The 25,038-nt window shown below is 38.5% G+C and overlaps 1 protein-coding gene across 4 annotated transcripts; it reads right to left on the reverse strand.

Annotated features, from left to right (window-relative positions):
• Positions 1 to 830: 830 nt before the first annotated feature.
• TRAK2 (trafficking kinesin protein 2) lies at positions 831 to 23,963 on the reverse strand. 4 transcript variants are annotated; one of them, XM_030486137.1, is made up of 17 exons: positions 23,376 to 23,963; positions 22,793 to 23,121; positions 21,592 to 21,786; positions 16,290 to 16,343; positions 15,434 to 15,492; positions 14,669 to 14,785; positions 13,236 to 13,445; positions 11,654 to 11,732; positions 9,778 to 9,908; positions 9,514 to 9,588; positions 8,754 to 8,891; positions 8,123 to 8,202; positions 7,236 to 7,439; positions 6,801 to 7,099; positions 5,679 to 5,951; positions 5,359 to 5,458; positions 831 to 4,865 (listed from the first exon to the last, which is right to left on the reverse strand). In XM_030486137.1, exons 2-17 carry the CDS (start codon positions 22,827 to 22,829, stop codon positions 4,187 to 4,189), a joined length of 2,730 nt encoding a protein of 909 aa, XP_030341997.1. In that variant the 5' UTR covers positions 22,830 to 23,121; positions 23,376 to 23,963; the 3' UTR covers positions 831 to 4,186. The 4 variants fall into 4 exon arrangements, with proteins under 4 accessions (XP_030341997.1, XP_030341996.1, XP_030341999.1 ...); XM_030486136.1 differs by having other exon boundaries at positions 15,434 to 15,504; XM_030486139.1 differs by lacking the exon at positions 16,290 to 16,343.
• Positions 23,964 to 25,038: the final 1,075 nt, after the last annotated feature.

Here is a 25,038-nt window from a genome sequence, read left to right on the forward strand (position 1 = left end):
GTACCACTAGAGAAACTGAGTGTTTTGGGGAAAATGATCAGAACCTTCCAGCCTGAAATGTGAGTGCAGGGGCGTGTACTTGAAGGTGATATGCACAGCCCCAGGCTGACATGACTGGCAAGAATTTGGCACCTCTGTGCCAAGAGAACTTCAATGAGACCTACACAGAGGGAGTAATCTTCAAGGGTAAGTAGGCTGGCTTCAATCTCTACCCTCATTTTACCACAAATATAGAGGGCTGACATAACATCAGCTATTCAGATGGAAAAACAGCATTAGTGTTATCTAACACTATAATAATAGAGGAACATATTAGCTGCTGTAAAATAACAAGAGAAAAAAACCTCAAAACACCACCCACCCACACACCACCCAAAGTACCAGAAAGCATGAATACATTCATTAAAGACTCACGTTCAAAATACTCTGTCTAGAGTTTGATGAGCTATTCTTCATTTGTGAATTTCTTCACTCTCAAGTAAAAGGCTTTTCAAACTGCAGCAGAAGGTACTCTCTAAGTGTTCTGGTTTAGCTTGATGCATCACACATTTACTGCACAGTCAGACCACAGCTCGTGCTGCACATCTGTCACCTGTAACTGCTTAGGCACAAACACAACAGCAAACAGCCCAGCCCAGCCTAATCAAGCTTGTCAATCTATTTCTCAGCTTTTTACAGCCACCACTTGTGCAGATACCAATTCACTAAGTGCATGTACAGTATAACAATCGTTAATTTTTAGCAAAAAAAAAAGGCCTAGTTTTAGTTTATTGCAGAACACTGCAGTATAGCAGATGACAGCTAGAACAAACCACATAAGATGACCAATGTACTGAAAAATGGCATGTTATACATGTTTATTATCAAATTTATATTCCACTATGAAACAACAGTAAGTGCAAAAAGCAGATGGAAAAAATACCATGAAGTTCTCAAGCTGTTCAAACATTGTGTGTAATCCCCTCATGTAACAGCCAAAAGAGGCTCAAACCCAATATTCTCCTTCCCTCTCTGCTCCTGTTTGACTCCAGCAGACTTTTAACTTTGACCACAAGTCCTCTGAGCATGCAGGCATCACTGAGTTTAGCAAAAACAATGAAACTAGAAAGCTTTGAATCTGTGCTTGGTTTAAGCCAATCCGAATAAAGGTAAATACTACAAGAATTTCCTTTTGTCTCTTGAAACTTTCACAAGGGTGACTCCTTTCTTTCTAGTATCTGTTTTTGTCTCAAACCTGCAAGGTAACAGAACCTTTCCAAAATGCAATTCTCCATTCCTTCTAATTCTACCTCCCACTGAACGAAATCATACGTGTGCAGGATCTCAGCTATCTTAGTCATGCGATTTTGTCTCCTCTCTTAGGGGAGGCAACAGAAGGCAATCAGTTCCTAGAATGACAGCAACTTTTAATATGTTCTCAGAAACATGCATGTTATTCAAAAAAGATTATCTTCTAGGTTGTGGTACAAAGCAGTAAACTTGGAAGAAGTACCAATTTTCCCTGCTGCTGCAAGCTAGGCATATATGTAGGATGTCCCTGCTCATTGCAGGGGGGTTGGATTAGATGGCCTTTAAAGGTCCCCTCCAGCCCAAACCATGACTCTATGTACAAAATGCATGTGACCATCCAAAGGTATGAATAGATGAATTTCAACAGCACTGCACCACAGGATCAACCAACTGGATAAACACACAAACGCAATGGTATACAAATTCTTCCATTTTCTTCTTGCCTTGTGTAAAGTAGCTGATGATACATGATCCTACAACAAACATACTTCTCAACAACTCCACAGTATTGTTTGAACTCAACCAGTTGATATTGTTTGGCTATGGAATATGGAAGTGTCCCAGACAAAAACATGCATTAAATTGTTGTGCTTTTAGGTTAATTTTTAACTGAAACCTGGTCCGCCAAAGGAATTCTGATTTAGCTGGATTGCTACTTCTGCTGCTAACACACAGAATGGTCCAATGGCTGGAGCCATCTAATGAAGCTGGTTAGAAACACAGTGTAATACCTTCAAAAATTTTTCTGTAACTTACATATATTCCTATAATATACACACATAAAGTGGACATACTTTTGACACACTATACACTTCCCTGTTGATATCAACCTATCTATACTTGTAAACTCATTCCTGTTGTTTCCCTAGAGTTACAAACACACCACAGACATACTTGTCTCGTTCATGGGAGAGCAAAATTGTCTCCCCCACCTCCCTTCACTTACCTTATTTACCTAGGCAAGACCCCATGCATAGCTAAGTACATACAAACATAAATACTTATATGAAGAAATTAAATATATTTCATTTAAAAAAAAAAAATAACCCGTATATAGTATTTTAAATAAAATTCACCTTTTATAAGAGTAAAATTTTGCTTAGAGAGCAAAAGGCAACTCCAGGAGTTCCTGAATTTTTCTGTGCACTGCTGACAGGCAAGTTTCTGCTGAGAATACCTGTGCGAGTTTGAAGTGATTACTCCTTTTCCTTTTAAAAAGAGACTGCTGTATCAAAGAGTCATCACAAGATCTATAGAACTGTAAAAGCAGAAAGGCCACATAACCTGGTTTATAGGAAATTTGTAAAGAAGCTTTCTTTTCCTACCTTACTCCACTCAACCCTGCAGCAGCAAGGGTGCCCGTTACGGTGGATGTGCCTTATGACGAATGCAGATCAGTGTAATTATACTGATGCTTCACACCACACACCCAGACAGGTACCAGCTATGTCCCCCACACGCCATAACAAGCGAGGTAAATTTTGACCAGTTTACCTAATTATATGGAAACTGTAAGTTACACTATAAATCTATATCGTAGATTATTCAGTTATGACTAGAACCTTGGACAGGAAGGAATCAAAAAAGCAGCATGGGCAATAATATTTTGCTGGTTACAACTCAGAAATCAGATTTCTAAAATGGACTTCTCTTTTGAGATGGAAAGTCTGCCTCAGCTTTGTTCAGAAACAGGTTCAGAAGCACCCTCCATCATCAGAACACAGGATTTAAATGTAGACAAAATTTATATTCATTAAAAAGAACACTAGCCTTCATCTTCCTGTTTCTAAATATAAAATGCACCTTTTTGCCTTTAATGAAACCTTTTAAACAAAATCCTGCCTAAAATCAGAAATTAGGGAACAAAAAGGTATGAAGTTTACTGCAGAACTCGCAAATACACATAATGTCTACCTGTCAAGAGAAGAGTCAGGATACTGAATTTCCGACACTTGTCTTACAGTAAATGCTCTCTGCTTATGTAAAATAAAAGAAGCCCTGAATCAAGCACCAAGGTTTTATATCCTTTTGCAACACTGAAATGTGCCTGAGAATTTTTTGTGTGCACGCAAAAATGCCCTCATTTAAAAAGATGCCCAGCACACTTTGGAAAGATTTCTTAGCTTGAAGGTTTCAGTCTAACACATAGTTTCTTACTTCTTAACTCTTATTCATTGCACCTTCCTCTGTGCGCTCTGGAAAGAAATCAACTTCTGTTAATACCTCACTAGTACAATTTCAGTCTTTCAAAATATAAATCCTGACCACCAGTTTCTGTGTTTGTAAACAGAAGTATTGTTTTCTCACACAGAGCTATAGGTTCTCTCCTGGCTTCTCCAAGTGGAGAGGAGTTCAAAAGACTACAGCTTCTGAAATGGGAAAGACAATAAAAAGAATACAATCCAAGTTTTCATATTCGTTTGCTACAGAGAGGAACTTGGACCAATAATGCTGGCCAGACTGACTTATTTTAAAGTTGTATTGAAATGATACAGCCTGACTACTAACTAATAAAGTACTATGGCCATATGATGGGGAAACAAAAAAGATAGCACAGCACCTGTAAGACAGATCTTAGACATACAGTTTAAAAGGTTAAAATACTGAGAATGTCTCTCTCCAGTGGTCTTTTATATTTGTTTAAGTTAAAACAGATGCTGAAGGTGGCCTCAAAACTAAGCTTTGGTTTCTTGTTTCTCATTTTCCACAAAAGCCGCCTTCTTCAAATCCAAGCAATGTTCTTTTAGTCCTCAATCCCAACACTTCTCTCTCCCACATCTTTCACATGCACGTGCCTTCGCCAACTCTTCTGTAACACATCTAATGATTCCTGTACTGGATCTTTATCCCTCGTATATTATTTACTATGAAAGAAGTCAATAATTTTTCAGACCAGTCAGTCCTCCTTTAGGATATCCATTTTTGATGACTGTGTGCAAACTGGAGCTCCCAGTGCTCCAATCATGGCTGGAAGACTCTGGTTTCTTCTCAGTCCTGCCATTAAGTTTGTACCTGCATTTAAAAACACAGCTGAGTCCTGCCTCCGCAAGCTAACCTCTGGCTCCTGATTGTTCCCGCAGTCCTGTGTTTCAGGGGGCTTGATCACCCTGGCAATACCCAGCCTCTTCAGCCTGTCCACCAGGTTCATCTTCTGCTGGCCTACGTCTGGGGCGTTACGGGAGGGCTTCAGGCCGTACATTTCTTGCAAGAATGTTTCTGCTGGTCGAGAAGCCAGGAAATTTTCTGAGTGATGCACTCGATGCTCAAACAGTGGAGGGGAAGGACAAGGTGAGCGCGAGGGAGAATTTGGTGGAGTAGAAGGAATGGGGAGAGTTCGAGAGGGCTGAAGCAAAGGCAGTTTTTCTAATATGGGGCTATCATAAACCTTGGCAGAGATGCCTCGTTCTTGCAAAAGTTTAGCCAGACTTCTTGTGCTGCTGAAAGTAGTGGTTGAGTCTCTTCTGTTGGTGAGAAATTCTCCAATACTAAGCCTGTAAGGAATGGTTGGAGTGCTCACTACTGGGTTTCCAATACTGCTGCCACTGCTTCCAAGTGAAAATGGGGTACCCATGGAGCTGAAATAAAATAAAAATGAAACAGAGAAGATGCACACATTAGACATCTTTATACCTCCTCTGCTCTGTATTTGCCTTTTAGTATACAGAAGGCTTGAGATAAAGTAAACTACTGCTATTAACTGTGACAGTTTCAGCTTTAGTAGAGTCTGAATTATTGTTCTGTAAAATACTCAGAAGATAGTAGGTTAACAAAGAAGTTTTGGTGTAAGTACCAATGAATTTACTTTCTGTGGCCAGAAGTTAATACACTGTATTAGACAAAGCATCAACATAGATGTCTAGTAATAACTTAGTTTAAAAAAAATTATGACAATATTGGAAAGAATTCAATTTCAAACTTCCCCTTTTTATTACAACTACCTGTATGAGTAACATCCTATATGTTGCCTGGCTGCCTTGGTATCTTTTAAAAGTGGTCCATATATCAGAAGCCAGAAAGCAACTCTTTAATCCTATGCAGCAACATTGAGGATAGCAGCAGTCATCATACCTGGGAGTAACTTGAGTGACATCAGATGGGTGAAGGATCCTACAGGTAGTAAAGGTAAATGTAGAATTTGTGGAGGACAGACACTTCCCTGGATTCAAGGCTGCAATGTGGAGAATTTACATCCATTGAGGGTAAAAATAAAGACAGATAGGAACGAATCAAAGCAAAGTTTAAGATAACGTTATCATCACTGCTATTTTTTTTTAAATAAAGAATAAAGACAGCAAAGACAGCACTGTCACAAGGTCAAATGCTTTCCATTGAGAAGAAAAAAACACTGCAAAATAAAAAGAGGAAAACACACTACCCATGCTTCTTACCAGTGAGTGGTACTGCTGCTGAAGTAATAGGTGGGAGGAATATCCCTGCCACTGGCTTTGCTGCTGTACATTTCTTTTCCTCTGGGATGGACTGCTGCACTTGAAATGTTATACCTCCTCCTTCCTCATCATCCTCCTCCAAGTCAGAGATGTGGTGCACAGCATCATCAGACAGAGGGGTAAAACCTTTTGTAACAACACCTGGTCTTGGGTCAAGAATGGTGCCTAGGTTGGGTCGAGCAAGCTGCTGCCAATGAAAAAGGGTCTGAGATCCTGGTGAGACAATAGAGAAGAGTCGCAGAGAGCCATTACCTACTATTGTATTGAGTTACAAGAATTCATAGAATCATAGAATGGTTTGGGTTGGAAAGGACCTTAAAGATCATCTAGTTCCAAGCCCCCTACCATGGGCAAGGACACCTCACACTAGACCATGTCACCCAATGCTTTGTCCAACCTGGCCCTGAACAATGCCAGGGATGGAGCATTTACCACTTCTTTGGGCAACCTGTTCCAGTGCCTCATCACCCTCACAGTAAAGAACTTCTTCCTTATATCTAACCTGAACTTTCTGTTTTAGTTTGAACCCTTGTCCTATCGCTACAGTCCCTGATGAAGAGTCCCTCTCTGGTATCCTTGTAGGCCCCCTTCAGATACTGGAAGGCTGCTCTGAGGTCTCCAGGCAGCCTTCTTTTCTCCAGGCGGAACAGCCCCAACTTTCTTAGCCTGTCTTCATATGAGAGGTGCTCCAGTTCCCTTATCATCCTCGTGGCCCTCCTCTGGACTTGCTCCAACAGCTCCACATCCTTCTTATATTGAGGACACCAGAACTGAACACAGTACTCCAAGTGAATTCGTGATCAGAACAATTCCAGCCAAGTGGTGTCAGTGTTGTGATACACATGACACACTTGGACGGCAATGCCAACAAAAAGCCCAACACTTTGCACCATGTAAGAAAGCCAAGTAGAAAGTGATACTGATGAGCTAGTTGGCACGTAGCCTGCCATATACTACTGCTTCCTCTTACTGCATATCATACCTATAGCTATACACACACCAACAATGACTTTGTTGGCAAAGTAAGTTCTGCTGATGAAAGAAGGAAAATCATCCTCTTACCTTCAATGGGTTTGACAATTTGCAATTTTTCTGGTAGGAGAACACGGAGATTATTGGAGCTGGCAGAGAGATCAGTGAATTCTGAGTTTGTGCCCAAGGCAAAACAGCTTTCTGTGGGTGTACTACAGCCACTAGCCCCTTCTTTCCGCTCAGCCAGCAAATGCATTTTTCGCTCCCATTCCTCCTCAAAGAACTGCTTCTCACTCAGGTAGTTCTGATGACGGAGCGAGAGCCTGTGCAGAGCTGCAACTAAGTCATTGTCTCCAGGGATTCCCGGCTGGCCAGGATTACGAGTGTCTCTGTGAGAAACATCAAATAATGATAGATATTAAGACTATTAAATTAACTATTTCTTTCCTACACAGCAGAGTTCCAGTCTGGATTTAGTTTTGAATCAGTTAGTTTAGAAAGAAGGTAACAGGCTGTGTTTCCTACTTTAAATTCTTCTCAGAGCTGCTCCTCTGGGTCACCCGTGCATGGCTCTCCAACTGGTGTACGCCAGACTGGAAGGGCTTTGCTGTCATAACAACACTTGACCGATTAGATCCAGGGATTGGCAATGGGGCAGGAAAGGAAGAGGAGCGGCCACGAGTGACATTAGCAACCCTGACAGTGTCAAATACTCGTTTCTGTTGATCCCTGCAGAAAAGACAAGCAAACAAATGTGGTTTCCATATTAATTTTGAAAAAGATATAATAAAGAAAAAGCTCTGAACACCAGAGTTTCATAAGTCTGCAGAGACCTGACTAAAAAGATTTAAGCCCAGAAAAACAGATTGCCTATGACATTCATGTTTTCAGTACTATTACTCTAAATATCAGAATTACCACTTAATCTGACCTGAAAGACCTGGACCTCTACCGATAACCGCTTAAGCATGGATTTTATTTATTTAATTTCTACGTTCTTTCAGAATCATATATATAATTTATTACTTCTTGGTCAGAAGTAAGAGGTTTTCAGGGCTTTGGAAATTGTTATCACTCTTTCACCTATAATTTCATTTGCCTGAGAGTTTTTCTATAAGTATTAAAAGGGATAAAACTAGTGCTGTTCATCAGAGAATTTGCATCAAAAATCTCACAAATTAAAGAATGAAATAACATCCTTTCAGCAAATTCCCAACTTCCTCACAGAATCAAGTAAGAATAGTAGATACCAAAGTTTTAAAGACTACCAAATACTACAAAGCTTTTTTTATTAAGAAGAAAAAATATTATAGACGGAATATTCACTTTTATAGATTTCCAGATCAGTTTCATCTTGCTTAATACAAGCATATGGAAAAATATTGAAATAGCACAGAGATTTGAAAACATACTTTTGCTTGGAGAGAACAGATTCATCACTCTGACTCAATTCCTTCCGCATAGTCCCTTCAATTTCTGCTGCAAGAGAATCCTAGAGAAAAATGCAAACCAGAAGAGTTGACAATCTAGATTGAAGTCTTCCTCTTAACTATTTTAGCAGAAAACTTCTCTAAAAAATACTCCCAAAAAGATCTCCATTTGTATCGCTGATATCGGTATGTTTTGGACAAACCTTTCGGTCTCTGAAGGAAGGGCTTGAGGTTAGTTTTTCACTGTAACTATACCTATGTATTACCAGCATGGATTGATTCAGTTCTTGGTACTCTTTATGTTGGTTTCTTAAGATAAGCTACAAGTATAAGAGCACTTCTGAAACTGAGCACTAGCTGTAGAACATGCCAATTCCTTTATTTAACAGAAAAAGCATGTAAAAAGGAAAAATAATTTTAATACCACAATGTGTCAAGTGAATGGTTAGTTTCCTAATACATACAATTCTCAAAAGTGTACACACTAACAAATTGGAAAATCATTGCCTACTACTGCTGCAGCTCCCATAATGGCTGTTTTACTCATACAGTTGTATGCTACTACAGGCCATATGTGCCAATATGTGTATGCAATACTAGCGGTATTTATTACCACAAGAAATGCTCCACATGACTGGGGGTGGCAGAGACAAGCAACAGATCTGGCTCTGTTACGCAGCAACTTCACTTCTTCTTGTGATTCATGCAACATCCCTAGACACTCTGCATTCCGATCTTGCAACTCATGTAGCTGAAAGAGAAGAGAGGCCATTACATGATACCAGTAACCTTCAAAGAAAAGACAGAATGAAACTGAATTAACTCCTACAGAAACTTCAAACAACTGATTCAACACCGTAATACATTTCCAACTGCATGGCACGTGCCAACATCTGGAATGGACAGTAGTTAGCATAGCACCTGCACCAATCTTAATGGTGAAACATGAAGTCCGGATTAAAACTCAAAAGAGGAAAAAGTACTGGAAAATACATCAGAAAACTCTGCAAATACAGTAACTGCTGATGCAAAAGAAGCAAAAAAGATAACTTCCTTAAAATCTAATAAGCTACAGTATTGTTGATATAACCAGTAATATTCACCCTAAAACGCTCTTTTTCTCATAAGTACTATGAATCATAAGACCTCCCTACTTGGAACACATTCCTTGCATTTCATATTCCTTTGAACTGCAAAAACATTTGTGTAGACTTAAATAATTATTCTTTTCTGCCAATCATGAGACTCCAACCACAATGAAAAATGAAAAGCCTATAATGAGAAAACGGTGGTTCCCATTCTCTCTTAGTTTTCCTCCTCTTGTATCCTATTCCAAACATTTATGTAAATGTGTATATATAAGCCTTAAGTACCTCTGCTGTTAGTTGTCTCTGAGCATCTTTGGAAGCTTGTAAGTGAAGTTTCAGCTCCTCCTTTTCAATCACATGCTGAAAGCACAAAAAGATGCTCATCATTTTCTCAGCCGATTTTCCCCAGTTGCTCCTCTGCCACACTTTCCTGAAACAGCCACTCTCTTACAGTGTAACCCCTTGGCTTGCAAGTCAAGTTTTACCTGCTGTAAGCACTGGTGCGCACACACACAGGCACACACACAGTCTTCATCAGCATTCCCTTACTTCTTTGAGTTTATGTTGGAGATCAACGATCTGAGACAAGAGGGATGAGATCTCTTCCTGGTAGCGAACCAACTCCTCACTCTTCTCTGATAACTCCTCTGTTATTCTACAGATTTGAGCATTTGTTTGCCCTACAAAACATAAAAGGAATTTAGTAGAGAGCTTTTCCTAACATATGATAAAAACACAAACCAAACACAAACCCCAGAAAAGATCAGTAAAAGTCAACAGCAATCTGCAACATGACCAATACTCTTAGGAAATCAATTCATAGTACATAAGCATAGGAGTCTTTGAACATTCATAAGGAAAAGTTAAAGAGAAACGGTGGGGAGGAGGAGAAGAAAGAGAGGTAACTTCAAATGCAGGTGTAACATATTAAGAGCTATGTAGAACCTAAAATACACATCACAAGTATGTGAAATGACCATAATAAAATCCAAGGTAATCTTCTATAAACGATGTCTAATTACTTATTGGCTCATGACAACGCCAGATTTGGAATATGCTGAAGTAGCCGGCCTCTGAATTGATCTTAACTACCATTTCCTGTAAGCCAAGGCATTTTGCCAGACCCTGTCAATCATTAACACACACCTATTTAGCTCTTGATTCTGGTCACTATCTATTCCCCAAAGACCTACTGCATATAATTTCGCACTTCTTTTTTGCTTTGAGCAAGTACTTCATCAAGTGATATGACAAAGCAACTCAAAAAACCAAAATACTTTTATGCAGTTAGTTTGGCTTGTACGCTTGCCCTGGAAGTATATCAAAATCATATTAATTTTGACCAATCTTGCATAAAGGTCATACCACAAATTTGGTGGTTATTGTATGTCACATATTTACTGCAGAACAAGGTCCTGCCCATAGACCTGTGGACATTTAAGCTCACAGTCAGATATCTTTTTCCTGAAGATACAGATTTTAAAGCTTTAGACTAGACATCCTTTGGGAGAAGATTGCTTCTGTGAGTCAAAATTACCTAGGATGCCCATATGTGCTACAGAATTAGACAAAACAGAACTCACAGACATTCTCATAGGAAAGCTTGTATGAAATACCTCCTATTTGCAAAGGATATATATTTTCCCAGAGGGACAGAATAACAACCAAGTATGCATCAATTAATAGTATTTTATGGTCATCTGGAACAAGAAACATCAAGTAGCAACTCAGTCTTCTTTATGGTGGTTGTATAAAAAAAAAATATATCCTAAAATACAAGCTTAAGGTATGCACAAAGGAAGGAGCACACATCAAATGACTACAGATAAAAAACTGTACCATCAGGTTACACAATCACCACACAAAAAGGATTGTTTCTTATTGTTTCAGAATACTTAATAGGCATTTGTATAAGAGCAGCTGCAATTCTTTGCAAATAAGTACTTCCCACAGCAAATATGGGCAACTGTTATAGAAAATTTAAAGCACTCATCAATTTAAATGATTTGGTTCACAATAGGTATTTAAAAAATAATGTGTTTATAGATACATAGTAATTTAGAATGAGGATTTAAGAGTCTGTGCACTGACACATTTCAGTGTCAATTGTGCCAAATGCTCTATTCAAGAAGTGTATTTTGTTGATTTTCCAGTGTCTGTAGGCTTCAGTTCAGAAGGCTTAAGGACATTAAATATTGTGCTCATTTTCTCTCTCTAAACACAGTACACATACCTGAAGTTGGATGTCAAGAATGAAACTTGATGAAATATAGAAACAATTTTGCACTTGGGTAAAGAGCAAAACTTGAACAATTGGCATAAATTCCTAAAGCCCATTTTTTGATTCGCTGATAACTAGGAAGCTGTAGGCACTAGGTGTTTCAAATACCATTTTGTCACTGCAAGATACAGCCTGGATACTCACGCAGCTCTTTGACACAGTCGTTGACCAGCTGCTGTTCCTTCTCTTCATATGTAATGGTTTCTGTCTTCAGATGGCAAGCCTTCAAGAAAATGATTGGTATTTCAGTTTCAGTTTAGCTATACATATATTAATTTCTTATTTCTAATGTTATAATTTCTTATTTCTAAAATTCTTGAAACTGAAGAGTCTCCCCTCTATCATTTCTATGAATCTGGACCTGACATGTGTCCTTGAATTGCATGGGTCTTTTGAGTGAAAGACAAACAGACAGATGAACAAAACCTGACCTCTTGCTTCTAATAAAAAAAAAAAAACGTTGCAAAAATGTGTAATTTGGTAGGGAAAGTAAGCCAACACAGTAATCAGAAGTAAGCAACTGAATTTGCTTCAAAACTTCTTAAGGCAAAGAAATCTCGAAAACTGAATGATGTTAGCCACATCTTTTATGGCATTGAAAAGCTCTCAGTAGAACAGCTTTTCTCCATATTCCCCAACTAGTCTATTTAGATTGTAAATTTTCTGGGCCAGAGACCGAGTACCACAACAGGTCTAAATAACATTGAGCATACTACACTCCCCACTTCCTGTTCAGTTATGAAGATGATGGGAGGTTTAGATTGGATATTAGGAAAAATTTCATCACAGAGAGGGTGATCAGGTGTTGCAACAGGCTTCCCAGGAAAGTAGTGGAATCACTGTCCCTAGAAATGTTCAAAAAACGTGTAGATGAGGCCCTCAGTGATACAGTTTACTGGTGGTATTGGCAGTCCTGGGGTAATGGTTGGACTTGATGATCTTAAAGGTCTTTTCCAACCTAATTGATTCTATGATTTTATGATTCTATGATAGTACTGTTCAGGTAAGGCTTCTCTATTCAGGATTGTTTACCACTGACTCATCAAAAAATTTAGTAAATGGGTTTAAAGATTATCCAAGCAAGTAGGAGTACAGCTACACAAATAGAGGCAAATACACTTCCTTACATAATGTTACCACATAAAAAAAAAAAAAAAAGGCTATTTGAAGTCAGTGAAGGTTATGGTGTATCACAGAATGATAGCAGTACCCTTGGAATGGCACAGTGCCTGTATTCATGTTTTATACATGAGACAGACCAATTAAAATACAGAGATTAATCATACCGTCAAAACCAAGTCTTCAAAAGAATTTGAGTAGAACCTTATTAATCCTTAAAATCGAATATAGGCTGACAAAAATGTAATGGCAATACAACGGAATTCCCAAAATAGTACTAATCACAGTCAGATTTATAGCAAAACAGGTCACACAAGCTTGAGGGCCCAATGGGTCCAAGTACTTTTGCTGGGTCCTTACATATGTTCCCATATTCTTTCACATACCATAAGGGCATTGAGGAAGGACTACTACAGGACTCTGGAGGTAATGAGTAGTGAAGAAAACAGAATGATGTGGGGCTGGAGGGAAAGTGTTTGGGTATGATTTGTATACAGAGATACAAAGTAGTTATACACTTCAAGAGAAACCCAGATGCTGGATTTTTTAACCATCCTGGTCTATTTCATATCCAGCATAGATGTTACACACTGTAAGTAGGATATACCTTCGATCGGAGAGCAAGGTTCTCCTCTTCCAGCTCTCTGAGTTTATCTTGCAAGACATCCAGCTGCAGCAGATCGTGTGGTACATTGAAAGACTCGTTGAAACGAAGTGGTGTGGAACAGCTGGAATCGGTTTCACTCTCCTCAGAAGCAATCGAAACAATACGAAGCAGGTCATCCTTCTTTGACAGTTCATGCTGCAGCTGGTTAACCTATGACAAAAAAGATCATCAGTTTGTGAAATACACTTCAGCTATACAATAGTGCAGTGTATTATTTATGCAGCCTCTTGGAACATCATTACACCAGTCTAAAATGGGAATAAAAAAAATAACTCACAGGTCATAACCAATTTATTTATATTTGCACAGAAGATTGAGCTTCTATTTATTTTATAGGAAGTTCACAGAATCATAATTTTAACACCGTAAAGGAGACTGAAAATTCAAGATAACACAAGACTGGACAACTGAACCTACTTTTTTAATAATTTACTTCAAAATAATTTTCCAGCTGCTTTAATACATGTTTACATTTTAACATACTATCATTTTTATTATGACCATTTTTCTGAACTGTAACTTCCTGGTACCCCCAGGCTATATATTGAATGAAATGTAAGAGAAATAAAAACAAGGGAAGAGATAGATGTCATTTAGATGAGTTCTATATTGCATATCTAAATTTTTATACAAATACATAAGTTTATGCTGTCCTACAGTTAATTATGAGTATGTTTTACGAGTATGTTTTTATTACCAGCATACTGTTTTATACAACCAGTTGAATTGATTTCACTGTACTTAGACTATATCTGTTGACCCCAGGTTAAAAACCTTGGGATACTTTATCGTTTGTCAACTATTTAATTCTTTTTTAAGAAAGAAAAACTAAGAAAAGATTAGATCAAGAATCTGTGCTTAAAGGAAAAGATGGAGTAAAGATCTTGAGCAGAATTCAGTTTTCACTACATTTCATTTACTTATTTATTCTTGGTATAAGCATCCCATTAAGCCAGCTCATTTTCTGGCTGTTTCCTCTCCTGTGAAGTTGTTATGTAGCAGGTCATATCAGATACCAACTACTTATTTTGACTTAGATTATTAAATTCTTCATTTAATGGTGGGATATCTGACTGATGGTCAAAACAAACACTTTGAAAAGGCATTCCTGTGTAGATATATCATAATAATACCTAACATTCTCACAATTTCTCAGTAATTACAATATGTAGTCTTCATAGTAAATTCTTGGACTAAAAAAGCTGATTGAACAATGACAATTAGGAGCATGACATCTAAGTATACTTCTGTAGTTTGAGAGCTGCAATCACCAGCTTTCGCAATGTCTTCACATCATTATTACAAGAAAAAAAGAAAAAAAAAGAAAAAAGGAAAGAAAAAAATGAAAGGTGGGGGGAGGGAAGATCACTCACTCGATCTAGAGTTTGTCCTAACTGCTCTTCTAGTGCTTCATTCTGTTCCGTCAGCAGGTGGTTTCGCTTAAGGAGGGCTTGTCCAATTCGAGCTGCCAGTTCCAGGTCCCGATCTTTCTGCTCACAAAATGAGAACACATGTCTACTTTTGATCAGGTAAGGTTTACATTCAGAGTAGTTTTAGATTTTTCTAGCTGTTGTTTAATGCATCACTACTCTGAGATCTCTCTTCACTCTCAAATGGATGAACATTGTTAAAACAATGACTAATGCTTCATCATTTGGATCCTGAACATATGCATAACTGTGTTTCTTGATACAGCCCATTCTCTTCCACAGTCATGTGCAGTAACAGGGCGAGGGGAGAGCACCAAACCTGCAGACAGTTTTGGTTTTTGTCCTGAGTACTGGAGATGTTATATGGGCTCTGCTAAACCATACAAAGAAGCCACATTCACTTAGGCCTGTAGTCTTTCAAGTGACACTTTCTCCAGAACAGAGTGCTCAACTTGAATAGTGATGACAGGGTAGAAGCAAAGGAGCAACAGGAAAGCAGAAGAAAGCTCTTTCTTTCTTACACTCACTGGCTCCATCAGTGCCCATAGTTTTGCTAAATTTTGTTTAAATGGGCAGCTTCTCATCACCTATGTGTCTGATAAGCAGTTCCTGAAGATAACTGAACCAAAATTTCCCGCAGCTGAAAAAACCCTTACTTAAGTACATGTACTCAAATATGTTAACATTGCATTACAGAGATGAGCATACCTCAGCTAACAGATGTTTGACCATGTCAGCATCGGTGTAGGGTTTCTGCTCCACATTGTCTGTGCCAAGAACTGAGAAGAGAGGAACATACTTACTAAAGTAGCTTAAGTACAAGACAACTGCTGGGAATGGAGAGAGTTAGAACTCAGAGGATGATGTTTACATACAAATACAGTACTTAGTTGATGAAACTAGCAAAGGCTATGAAAATCCATCTTAACTTCAGAAATACGAAACAATACCCATTTGGGAGACTGATATAATGAAGTACTGAACATTTACAGCTTTCAGCAATATTAGCTAAAACTTGAGGTACTCGCACATCCTTCAAATTTAGGAAAAGGAGAAAAATCTCTTAAGGTCAACTTTCTGAATACAGCTAAGCTATTAAATCATCAAACCTGCTGTGAAAGAGGGAAGAGTATATTGGAGCATATCCAAATATAGCTGAATACACCTGCAGACTTTACCCTTGAAACTAAATTCCCACTAGTGTGTGTGACACCTACACACAAGAAGAACAGAGACCCCAGAGACTAATCATGAAAATGTATTTATTAAATGCTCAATCATCTTGGAAACAGTTAAAAAGAAATGGGAAAATTTATGTCTGCAATTTAGATGCAAGCTCTAAATCCTATCTTACTGATAGAGTGACTGGCATTTGAAGAGTTTGTAAAGCTATTAAAGAACTTGGAGCAAGCAGGATTTGAAAAACAGGACTGAGTCAAAAATAAAGCACGAAGAATTTGCAACAACTCTGAATAAAACACAGTGCTGAAACACAAAGCACTGGTCTGCTGTGGTTTTTGTCCTGAGAAATAGAAGATGTTACTAAAGAAGAAATCTTAATTACCTTGTGCAAATTTGTGAGATTCAGCCAAGGAGGAGGAAGGAAGTTCAATAAGAGCTAGAGTGACAGAAAACGAACGATACAAAAGGAGGGAAAGAAAAAAAGAGCAGCAAGAATTAAAATGTAGGGAAATATGTGATTTTTTTTTCATGCATCCACCACCACCAAATAATAAATGTGTGTGCAAACACAGTTTTTACACTAATAAATCTTTCTGAGAACTTTTAAAGAACCATTTAAACACAATTCCCTTCAGGAGCAGAATTATACACCTCACTTGCAGGTGATGGATGCTTGTCCTTGTCTAAGTCCAAGAGAAATCTGCTATTTTTGCTTTATGGAATCGAGATCATGAAAGTAAAGAAGACAGCAATATAAGTTTAACAAATACAGAGTATCTGCTTCAACTGAAGGTCTAACTTAACCTGTTTTGAAACTAATTCCATCATCACTGCACTGCAAAATGAGATTACTATGGATTTGGTCTAAATCCATTTCTGAAGATTTCCTTGATTCTTCCACCTTGTTTAAATCTGACTCATACTCTGAATACATAGTACTACTGGTTCACAGCTTTTTTTGTTTGTTCTTGTTGAGGACTGCCTGCTTAGTTATGAGATAGTGAAGTGCCAAGCTGAAGTGCACACTAAATTTATTTACATATGTTAGGAGCTATGTATGTCCTTTATATACATAATGCCCATAATTAACCTTTTAAAACATAACAGTAAGGCTATGCTAGGAACAAAGCCAAACTGCGTTTCAGCATACAAAAAATTTTCTTGCAGTCTTGAAGACAGAAGAATAGGAAAAACAATATAGAAGAAAAAGGTTTACTTAACTGTTTCTCGAAGGTTTTAACACAAAAAGAACTCATACTAACAAAACAAACACTTTTTATCAATCAGATCAGTACACATAAAAACCCAACACATGCTGTGCAACTATTCAGGAGCTCTGAACTTGAACTTTACAGCAGGGCCATTTATTAGTTGTATTTCTAAGCAGAGCAAAATTAGAAACTCTTCACAAAATTTAAAGTACTCATCTATCAGTAGAATAATGTGCACCTGCGAAGTCAATTATACTGTACCGCTTGGTTGCTGATATTGGTTGCCGAGAGGAGACTCCAAACTCATCTGGCTTACTAGTATTAGGAAAATTCACTGCAAATACATAAGTTTCAGCCATTACAGGTAGAGTATTATAGCCAACTCTCCTATAGTAACTGTTCCCACCAAATGATTTCAAGTTAAAAGTTTCTATCCAGTGCTAAGTCACCTTAATAAAGATTTACACACAAGGTTACTCAGGTAGGTAGGTTCCTAAAATCCAAAGCAAATATATTTACTCTGGTAAATGAAATCACAGAACTAACACAGCTTCAAAACTTAGCTCTATACATACAACCTTTGTTATTTTCTCACAGTACCTGATCAAAATTATACATTTGTTATAATTCTCTCTTGTGAGCACACACGTGCAATCTCTCTTCACTCACCTTGCCAAATGAAAGCTGCAAGCAACTCTTCATTTTGCTTAATGTTCTTGTTCTGTTGTGCCATGTCCCTTTATTCACACACACAGTAGTTCTAAAGACAGATGTTTTGTAATTCAGGGCTTCTTACACTACCACAGTTGAAGTAGAATACATTCTTCCACCTCACTGAGACCATTGCCAGTGGGAACTCAACTGGTCATTGGATAAACCTTCTAATAGGCAGCAGGAGTCATAAAAAGAGGAGGAGCTCAAGTGCAATAACTCTTGTGGTGGTGGTGTTGGTTTGGTTTTTTTTTCTCCTGGATGTCAACTACAAATTCCCTCGAACCATGAGTTTAGCATTCTCTTTAGGAAAGTTATAAAAATGTTTCCATACATATATAGTGAGGGGGAGAGATACACCTAAAACCCTCAAGTTATGCTTCAAGAGTATGACTGTCACATTTATTCCCTAACATTTCACCTAACAAGCTATTCAGCAATGATTATAACTAGATCTTGATTCATATCTCTATTTGTCTGGGACCTTCCCAGCATCTCCCTGTAAGCTAATATGATGATTACTACATTTACTCTCTTTGGACAATTTCTAGGAGAAACATAAACCATATTTATCTTGAGTTTATATGACTCACCAGTTATGACAGTGTTCTTAAATGATAGAATTAGTTTTCTATGTAATGCCTAACAGTTATATTTTAACTTAATTGCAGTTATTGTGGCAGCTCATTTATGACAATGTCAAGAAAACATCTAAGGCAACTTTTCAAAAAACTCACAGTTTACTATTTCCAAAGGACGCTTTCTATAGTTAAAAAGAATTTCTCACTAGGTGAAAGAGAAAGACACCACTTTTTGTAGTACCTTGACTGCCAAATAATACATGACTGCTTTCATTAGAACATTGTTGATAAAACCCCTCCATCTCACTGCGTTTGGAAATGCAGGCTCACACTGACTGAAGGTCCTTCTCTCAAAGCTCTGAGCTTCATCACACGTGAATGGCAGGTGTTGACCAGACAGCTTCAGCAGAGCCACATTTGATGTAAAGTTCCTTCCAGCACTGGCAGGCTCTGATCCCACCTCTTTGTAATTAAAACTTAGAGGCAAGTACGCACCCCACTGCCTATGCAACTGCTTCCAGTGAGCACTAAAAAAATCATTTATCCTTGCAATATTATTATCAGAAACAGACTGAATAATAACCATTAAGTGGCCTTCCAAATACTTGCCACAGTTGAAACAAAGGAAGAGTTCCAAGCCTTCAAGTTCAACTGGTAACAAGATTGCTCTAAATTGTTAAGTACTGCATTCTTAGGAGGTGGTTTTTTACTTACTCATTTGCTTTGTATCCCGGGTAGAGGCTTAAAGCACGACCAACAACAACAACTTTTCAGAGGTGGCATGTACAAGGAAGATGTAATCATTACGGTTGTATATAAATACCAAGGCTGTATATAAATACAAAGTTGAATCTCACAAGTAGTTTGTTTCAACAGTTCCAACATATAGAAGAAACAGGACTTCCCTATTTCTCTAAAGTGACTGCAATGCATTCATCTCTTTTCACATGAAAACACTTGAAACCACAGGCAAGTAAGTGTTCAGTTCTTTTGGCAGCCTTCTATGCATTTGATTTTTAATATATTAAAGGTTTCTTCAGGCAAGTGGAATCTGCCCATTTTCTTCCTTATGATCTGGTAGGTTTAAGGATAAATTAGTATTTTCAAAATTGGAAGGCAGTGATCAACACTGATCTAGTACCCACCTATCTGGTATTCACACCATTTCTGTCTCCAGAAGAAACCATTAACAGCATTTCAAAAACAACACTGACAAAAAACATCAGGGCAAACATCATCCGAAGTACCACAGCCTCATTAATTAGGCCCACTGTAGGAGAGGATCAGGTTCGAGACCATCTTAAGAACCCGAATGTGCACAAGTCCATGGGACCTGATGAAATCCTTCCGCGGGTCCTGAAGGAGCTGGCAAATTAAGTTGCTAAGCCACTGTCCATCATATTCGAAAAATCATGGCAGTCAGGTGATGTTCCCGATGACTGGAAGAAGGGTAATATAACCCCCATTTTCAAGAAGGGAAATATGGAAGACCCAGGGAACTACAGACCAGTCAGTCTCACCTCTGTGCCTGGCAAAATCTTGGAGCAGATTCTCCTGGAAAGCATGCTAAGGCACATGAAAAACAACAACGTGGTTGGTGACAGCCAACATGGCTTCACTAAGGGGAAATCCTGTCTGACCAATTTGGTGGCCTTCTATGATGGGGCTATGGAACTGATGGATACGGGCAAAGCAGTTGATGCCATCTACCTGAACTTGTGCAAAGCATTCGACACTGTCTCTCATGACATCCTTGTCTCTAAACTGGACAGACATCATTTTGATGGATGGACCACCCAGTGGATTAAGAATTGGCTGGACGGCCGCACGCAAAGAGTTGTGGTCAACGGCTCAATGTCCAGTTGGAAACCAGTAACAAGTGGTGTCCCTCAGGGATCGGTGTTCGGACCAATCTTGTTCAACATCTTTGTTGGCAACATGGACAGTGGGATTGAGTGTGCCCTCAGCAAGTGCCCACAGCAATGACACTAAGCTGTGTGGTTTCGTTGATAGGTTGGAGGGAAGGGATGCCTTCCAGAGGGACCTTGATATGCTTGTGAGGTGGGCCAATGCCAACCTCATGAAGTTCAACCAAGCGAAGTTCAAGGTCCTACACCAGGCACAGCTACAGGTTGGGTGGAGAAGAGGTTCAGAGCAGCCCTGCGGAGAAGGACTTGGGGGTGTTGGTTGATGAGAAACTGAACATGAGTTGGCTTCAGTGTGCGCTCACAGCCCGGAAAGCTAAACATAACCTGGGCTGCATCAAAAGAAGCATGACCAGCAGGCTGAAGGAGGTGATCCTGCCCCTCTGCTCTGCTCTCATGAGACCTCACTTGGAGTATTGTGTACAGTTCTGGTGTCCTCAACATAAAAAGGTCACGGAGCTGTTGGAGCAAGCCCAGAGGAGGGCCACGAGGATGATAAGGGGGCTGGAGCACCTCCCATATGAAGATAGGCTGAGAAAATTGGGGCTGTTCAGCCTGGAGAAGAGAAGCTGCATGGAAACCTCATAGCAGCCTTCCAGTATCTGAAGGGGGCCTACAAGGATGCTAGGGAGGGACTCTTCATTAGGGGCTGTAGTGATAGGACAAGAGGTAACAGGTTCAAACTTAAACAGGGGAAGTTCAGGTTAGATATAAGGAAGAAGTTCTTTACAGTGAGGGTGGTGAGGCACTGGAATGGGTTGCCCAAGGAAGTTGTGAATGCTCCATCCCTGGCAGTGTTCCAGGCCAGGTTGGATGGAGTCTTGGGTGACATGGTTTAGTGTGAGGTGTCCCTGTCCATGGTAGGGGGGCTGGAACCAGATGACCTTAAGGTCCTTTCCAACCCTAACTATTCTATGATTCTATGATTCCCAAAAACAGAGCTGCTGCATACTCCATCCTTCTTGTAGTGCCTCTAAACTACCACAGTTCTAGGTTCCTGCCCCTTTTTCACTATCACGTTTCCACTCTTACTTCTATGTGAAATCTAATGATCAGGAACCCATAGGACATGCTAGGTCAATTCTTAGAATTGCTTTGCTGAACTACCAGCACTTCCCCTGAACTCAGCTTTTTCTTCCACCTGTCCAAAGCTTTCCAGATTTGACCACTTTATAATATTAATAATATTAATTTAATATTTAGGTTTTTTCTTCAATAATTGGGGAAAAGTATAGCCTAGGCTCAGATATACTCACTCATGTAACGGAAGGGTTCCTCATCACGAACCGGAGAAGAGATTTCAGGAAGATGTCTATGGCGGGCAGGGGACTGAATCCAGTCTTGATTTTCATACAGACACAAAGAGTCCACTCGTAACTTGTAATCTGGCAACTGTTCTTCTAGCATGCTCACCAACTCTACCTCAGGAAGATCCTCACTGGAGCAGACATCTGAAAGCGAGTAAATGCCAGTAAGAGTATTTCTATTAAAAATGACATATATTTAATATTGCTACAGTTGTATACATTCTATATTCAATAAAATAACTTATAAACATTCAGTAGATTTGAAAATAATTATTCTATACTGGACAAACTACCAGAATAGTTATCAAATCAACACTTAATTTACATTGTAATATTCGTAAATTCCTCATTCCCAACTGACTCCACAACTTCCTGGAAAGCTGGTCTAGCCATGATTTCCTCTGACTTCTTGAATACAATGTATATAAGTTTCCATTTCTACCTTTTCCTCTTCGTTGAGCTAAACCACAGAACTACATTCTACCACTATTGATTTTGTAAGGTTTCATTGGCTTTAGCATGGTTACACTTCCCTTTTCTGAAGGAAATTCACATTTTTCTTGTTCTTCTGTTTATACTTTTGTTTGGTAATGAACATAGGTGTAAATAATCTCAAAGTAACAAAAAAAATCAAGTGAATAATGCCTTGAAATCAGGGAACAAATATAAAATTCCATTATTATTATTATTATTATACAGAATCATGCTCTGAGAAACATGATACTCAAAATCCAGGAAAGGAAGTTTAGCACTTCCTGTGTTGTGTTCCCCCCTTAATCTCTTCACAACTATTGGAAAAAACCCCACCAAAACAAACCACAAAGACACATTCATTCTAAGTTGCTAAAATATTGCATATCGAAGGTATACACCGATTCTCTTTCCAACATTTCCACTAAAGATGAATACTATCTTCAGTAACTTTCAATGGAAAAATGCCAATGTTGATTACTGACACTGAGAATTTTACGAACCACACTTTACAGTGGAAGCTGATTTTACAAGCTAGTTAAGAGGACTCACCACTTTTGTTCATTTGCAATATCAGAGAAGCAATACAAAGAATGCGAAACTTAAGATTGTCTTCAGGTTGGTGTTCTGTAACATGTTAGATACATTCATTATTTGTAACAGTAATTCTTCAACTTACCAGAGACGCTCTCCAAGCCCCTGTGATCAAAATTCATGAGTCCTTTTTTCACAGTTCACTTCTTTGGAAATAGCATTCTGTAGTCAGATTGTGCACTGTCCCTTTATTGCTTTGGTAGAAAGATGGCTTTGGTTTAGATACAGAGTAAATGAGAGCCATCAAGCCACTGAGACACTAACAAATCCGACATCAGCTCACTTCTGTAGACTGGTTCATACTCCAGATCCATTGCCATCTCAGGACATGCTTATTTCATCTGGGCTACTACTACAGAAGTATCTATAGTACATTTCACGTAAGTTTCACAAACTTCTCAGCTCAGCCATCACCTAGAAATAAAACAAAGAGAATGTCAAACTTTAACAGATATTGCTCTTTCAAAGGAGATGATACATAAATTAATGTCTCGGCCTGAATTTCCTCCCTGTACTATCATTTAACTAAGGGGAAAAAAAAAAACCAAAACCAAACCAAAACCAAGCACTTTAATTCCCAGTTTATACACTACATGTAAAAATGTAGCATTAAAAATGTCTTTTCCCAGACATAGCATCACACCTTCAGCGTGGACTTTGTCAATTACCTATTTGTCTGTACCATTCTTCCTCTTCCATATAGCAGTGCATGACAGGTTCATTCACTGAAATGAGACATTTCCCTTTTACTCTAAAGGACAGCAGCTCCAACTAAACAGAATTTTTCTTCACGCCACAACATCTATTTAAAGCAATGGATTCTAAAGGCAGGATTCCAAAACCATCTTTCTTAGCATTTTGATTGTTTAAAAATAAAAAAAAAAAAGAAAGTTTTATAGTACTGTTTGGTTTAACCTCTTCCTCTTTAGAAGTCCATTAATCAAAAATTGGATCTATCACACATTTACTTTGTGGATCACGACAAAATTTGTGTTTCCTCTTCAGCAGGGACTCACTTAAGCCAGAAATGAAGCTACCATGACTAAGTGAGATAACCTATCAGAACAGTTCAATAAAGTAATAATTCTGTTGTTCCCTTGCAAAGATTGATCAACCACCTTCCATGTAAAATACCAGAGCAGTCCTAGATGACCAAAAAATATAAAATGAAAGAGAACTAATGTCTCATTTTCCCTCTTCCTACATTCAGTAAATACAAAATTATCTTGAAATCTTACATTAATTTCAATTTTTTTGTTAACAGTTTCCTCAAGATCTCTCATCACCAAGCACAACAATCAGAGGTTCATCTCACTGTCTGTGGCAACCCCTCATTTGACAAGATCAAAATGGACAGTGCAGGAGCTTTTTAAAGAAAGCCTAGAGCCTGCCAGTTTATCTGCTTGTAGACTTTGGCCAGAGATCAAAAAAAGAACTTTATTAAGATCAGCTCATACTTGTGAGCTGTATCTTCTTGTTTCATCATTTATTTCTTTATATACATACTTTATTTACCAGTTTTAATTATTATCCATATATAGACACTTATTAAAACCAGTAAGACTGAGATTTCAGAGAACATCTGCTGTCTGAATGTACAGCTGCTTCCAACATTAGTATGTCATTTTTTCTGAGAGGCTGTTTTATAAATGGATTGCTGAAAAGCATTAACTGCACTCACACCCTTCTAAACCAACTCAATACAGCAGAAGATGCTTATGAAGACTGCTGTAGATCCACACAGCTAAGATGACGTTATCATGCAATACAAACAGTCATTGCATAGCAAGAAAATTCAGCAGCATAGGACAGTTTCTTCACAACTCTGCATCTTTTTTGTTTGAGTTTTAATAATGTAAGAATGAATGCTACATCTTCTCTGGTTTGGATTTAATCTCTCTTCTCAGCATTGCAAAGCAGAAACAGTATTTGTTGCAGGTCAATCTCAGTTCAGCCAGAGGGAAAAAAAAAAAAGAGAAAAAAAAAAGTTGTCTAGAGCATCAGGCCAACATGAAGCTGTTGAACTGAAAGGGCAACCTCGTTTGCAAAACCTTGGAGAAACTTGCAAGATAAGCAAACACCATAAAAGTTAATGCTCACATTTCCAATGCTTTTCATAGCTTTAATTTAGTATGCTATGGGGCAACTACTTCTCTGGTAACACAACCAGCTAATTCAATGTGCAGTACCACCCTGAAAGTGACTCCATGACCCTTCTCTATTCTGCGGCTATAAAACCATTTCTTACGTGCAGATTTGTCCTGCAAGTTACAACTATAATTAAATACATTTGGATAAAACCCATAAAATTTACAACATGGCTTCAAAATA

The sequence above is a fragment of the Strigops habroptila genome, chromosome 5 (genome assembly GCF_004027225.2).
Source record: "Strigops habroptila isolate Jane chromosome 5, bStrHab1.2.pri, whole genome shotgun sequence".
Lineage (NCBI taxonomy): Eukaryota > Metazoa > Chordata > Aves > Psittaciformes > Psittacidae > Strigops > Strigops habroptila.

What these genes read in the sequence shown, in the direction of transcription:
- TRAK2 (XM_030486136.1), bottom strand. Translation starts at nt 22,829, where the DNA reads ATGAATTTTGATCACAGGGGCTTGGAGAGCGTCTCTG. An exon ending in GGAACCCTTCCGTTACATGA is followed by an intron (nt 16,344 to 21,591) that starts GTGAGTATATCT and finishes CTGTCACTCTAG; the next exon opens with CTCTTATTGAACTTCCTTCC. An exon ending in TAGGACAAACTCTAGATCGA is followed by an intron (nt 13,446 to 14,668) that starts GTGAGTGATCTT and finishes TTTTTGTCATAG; the next exon opens with GTTAACCAGCTGCAGCATGA.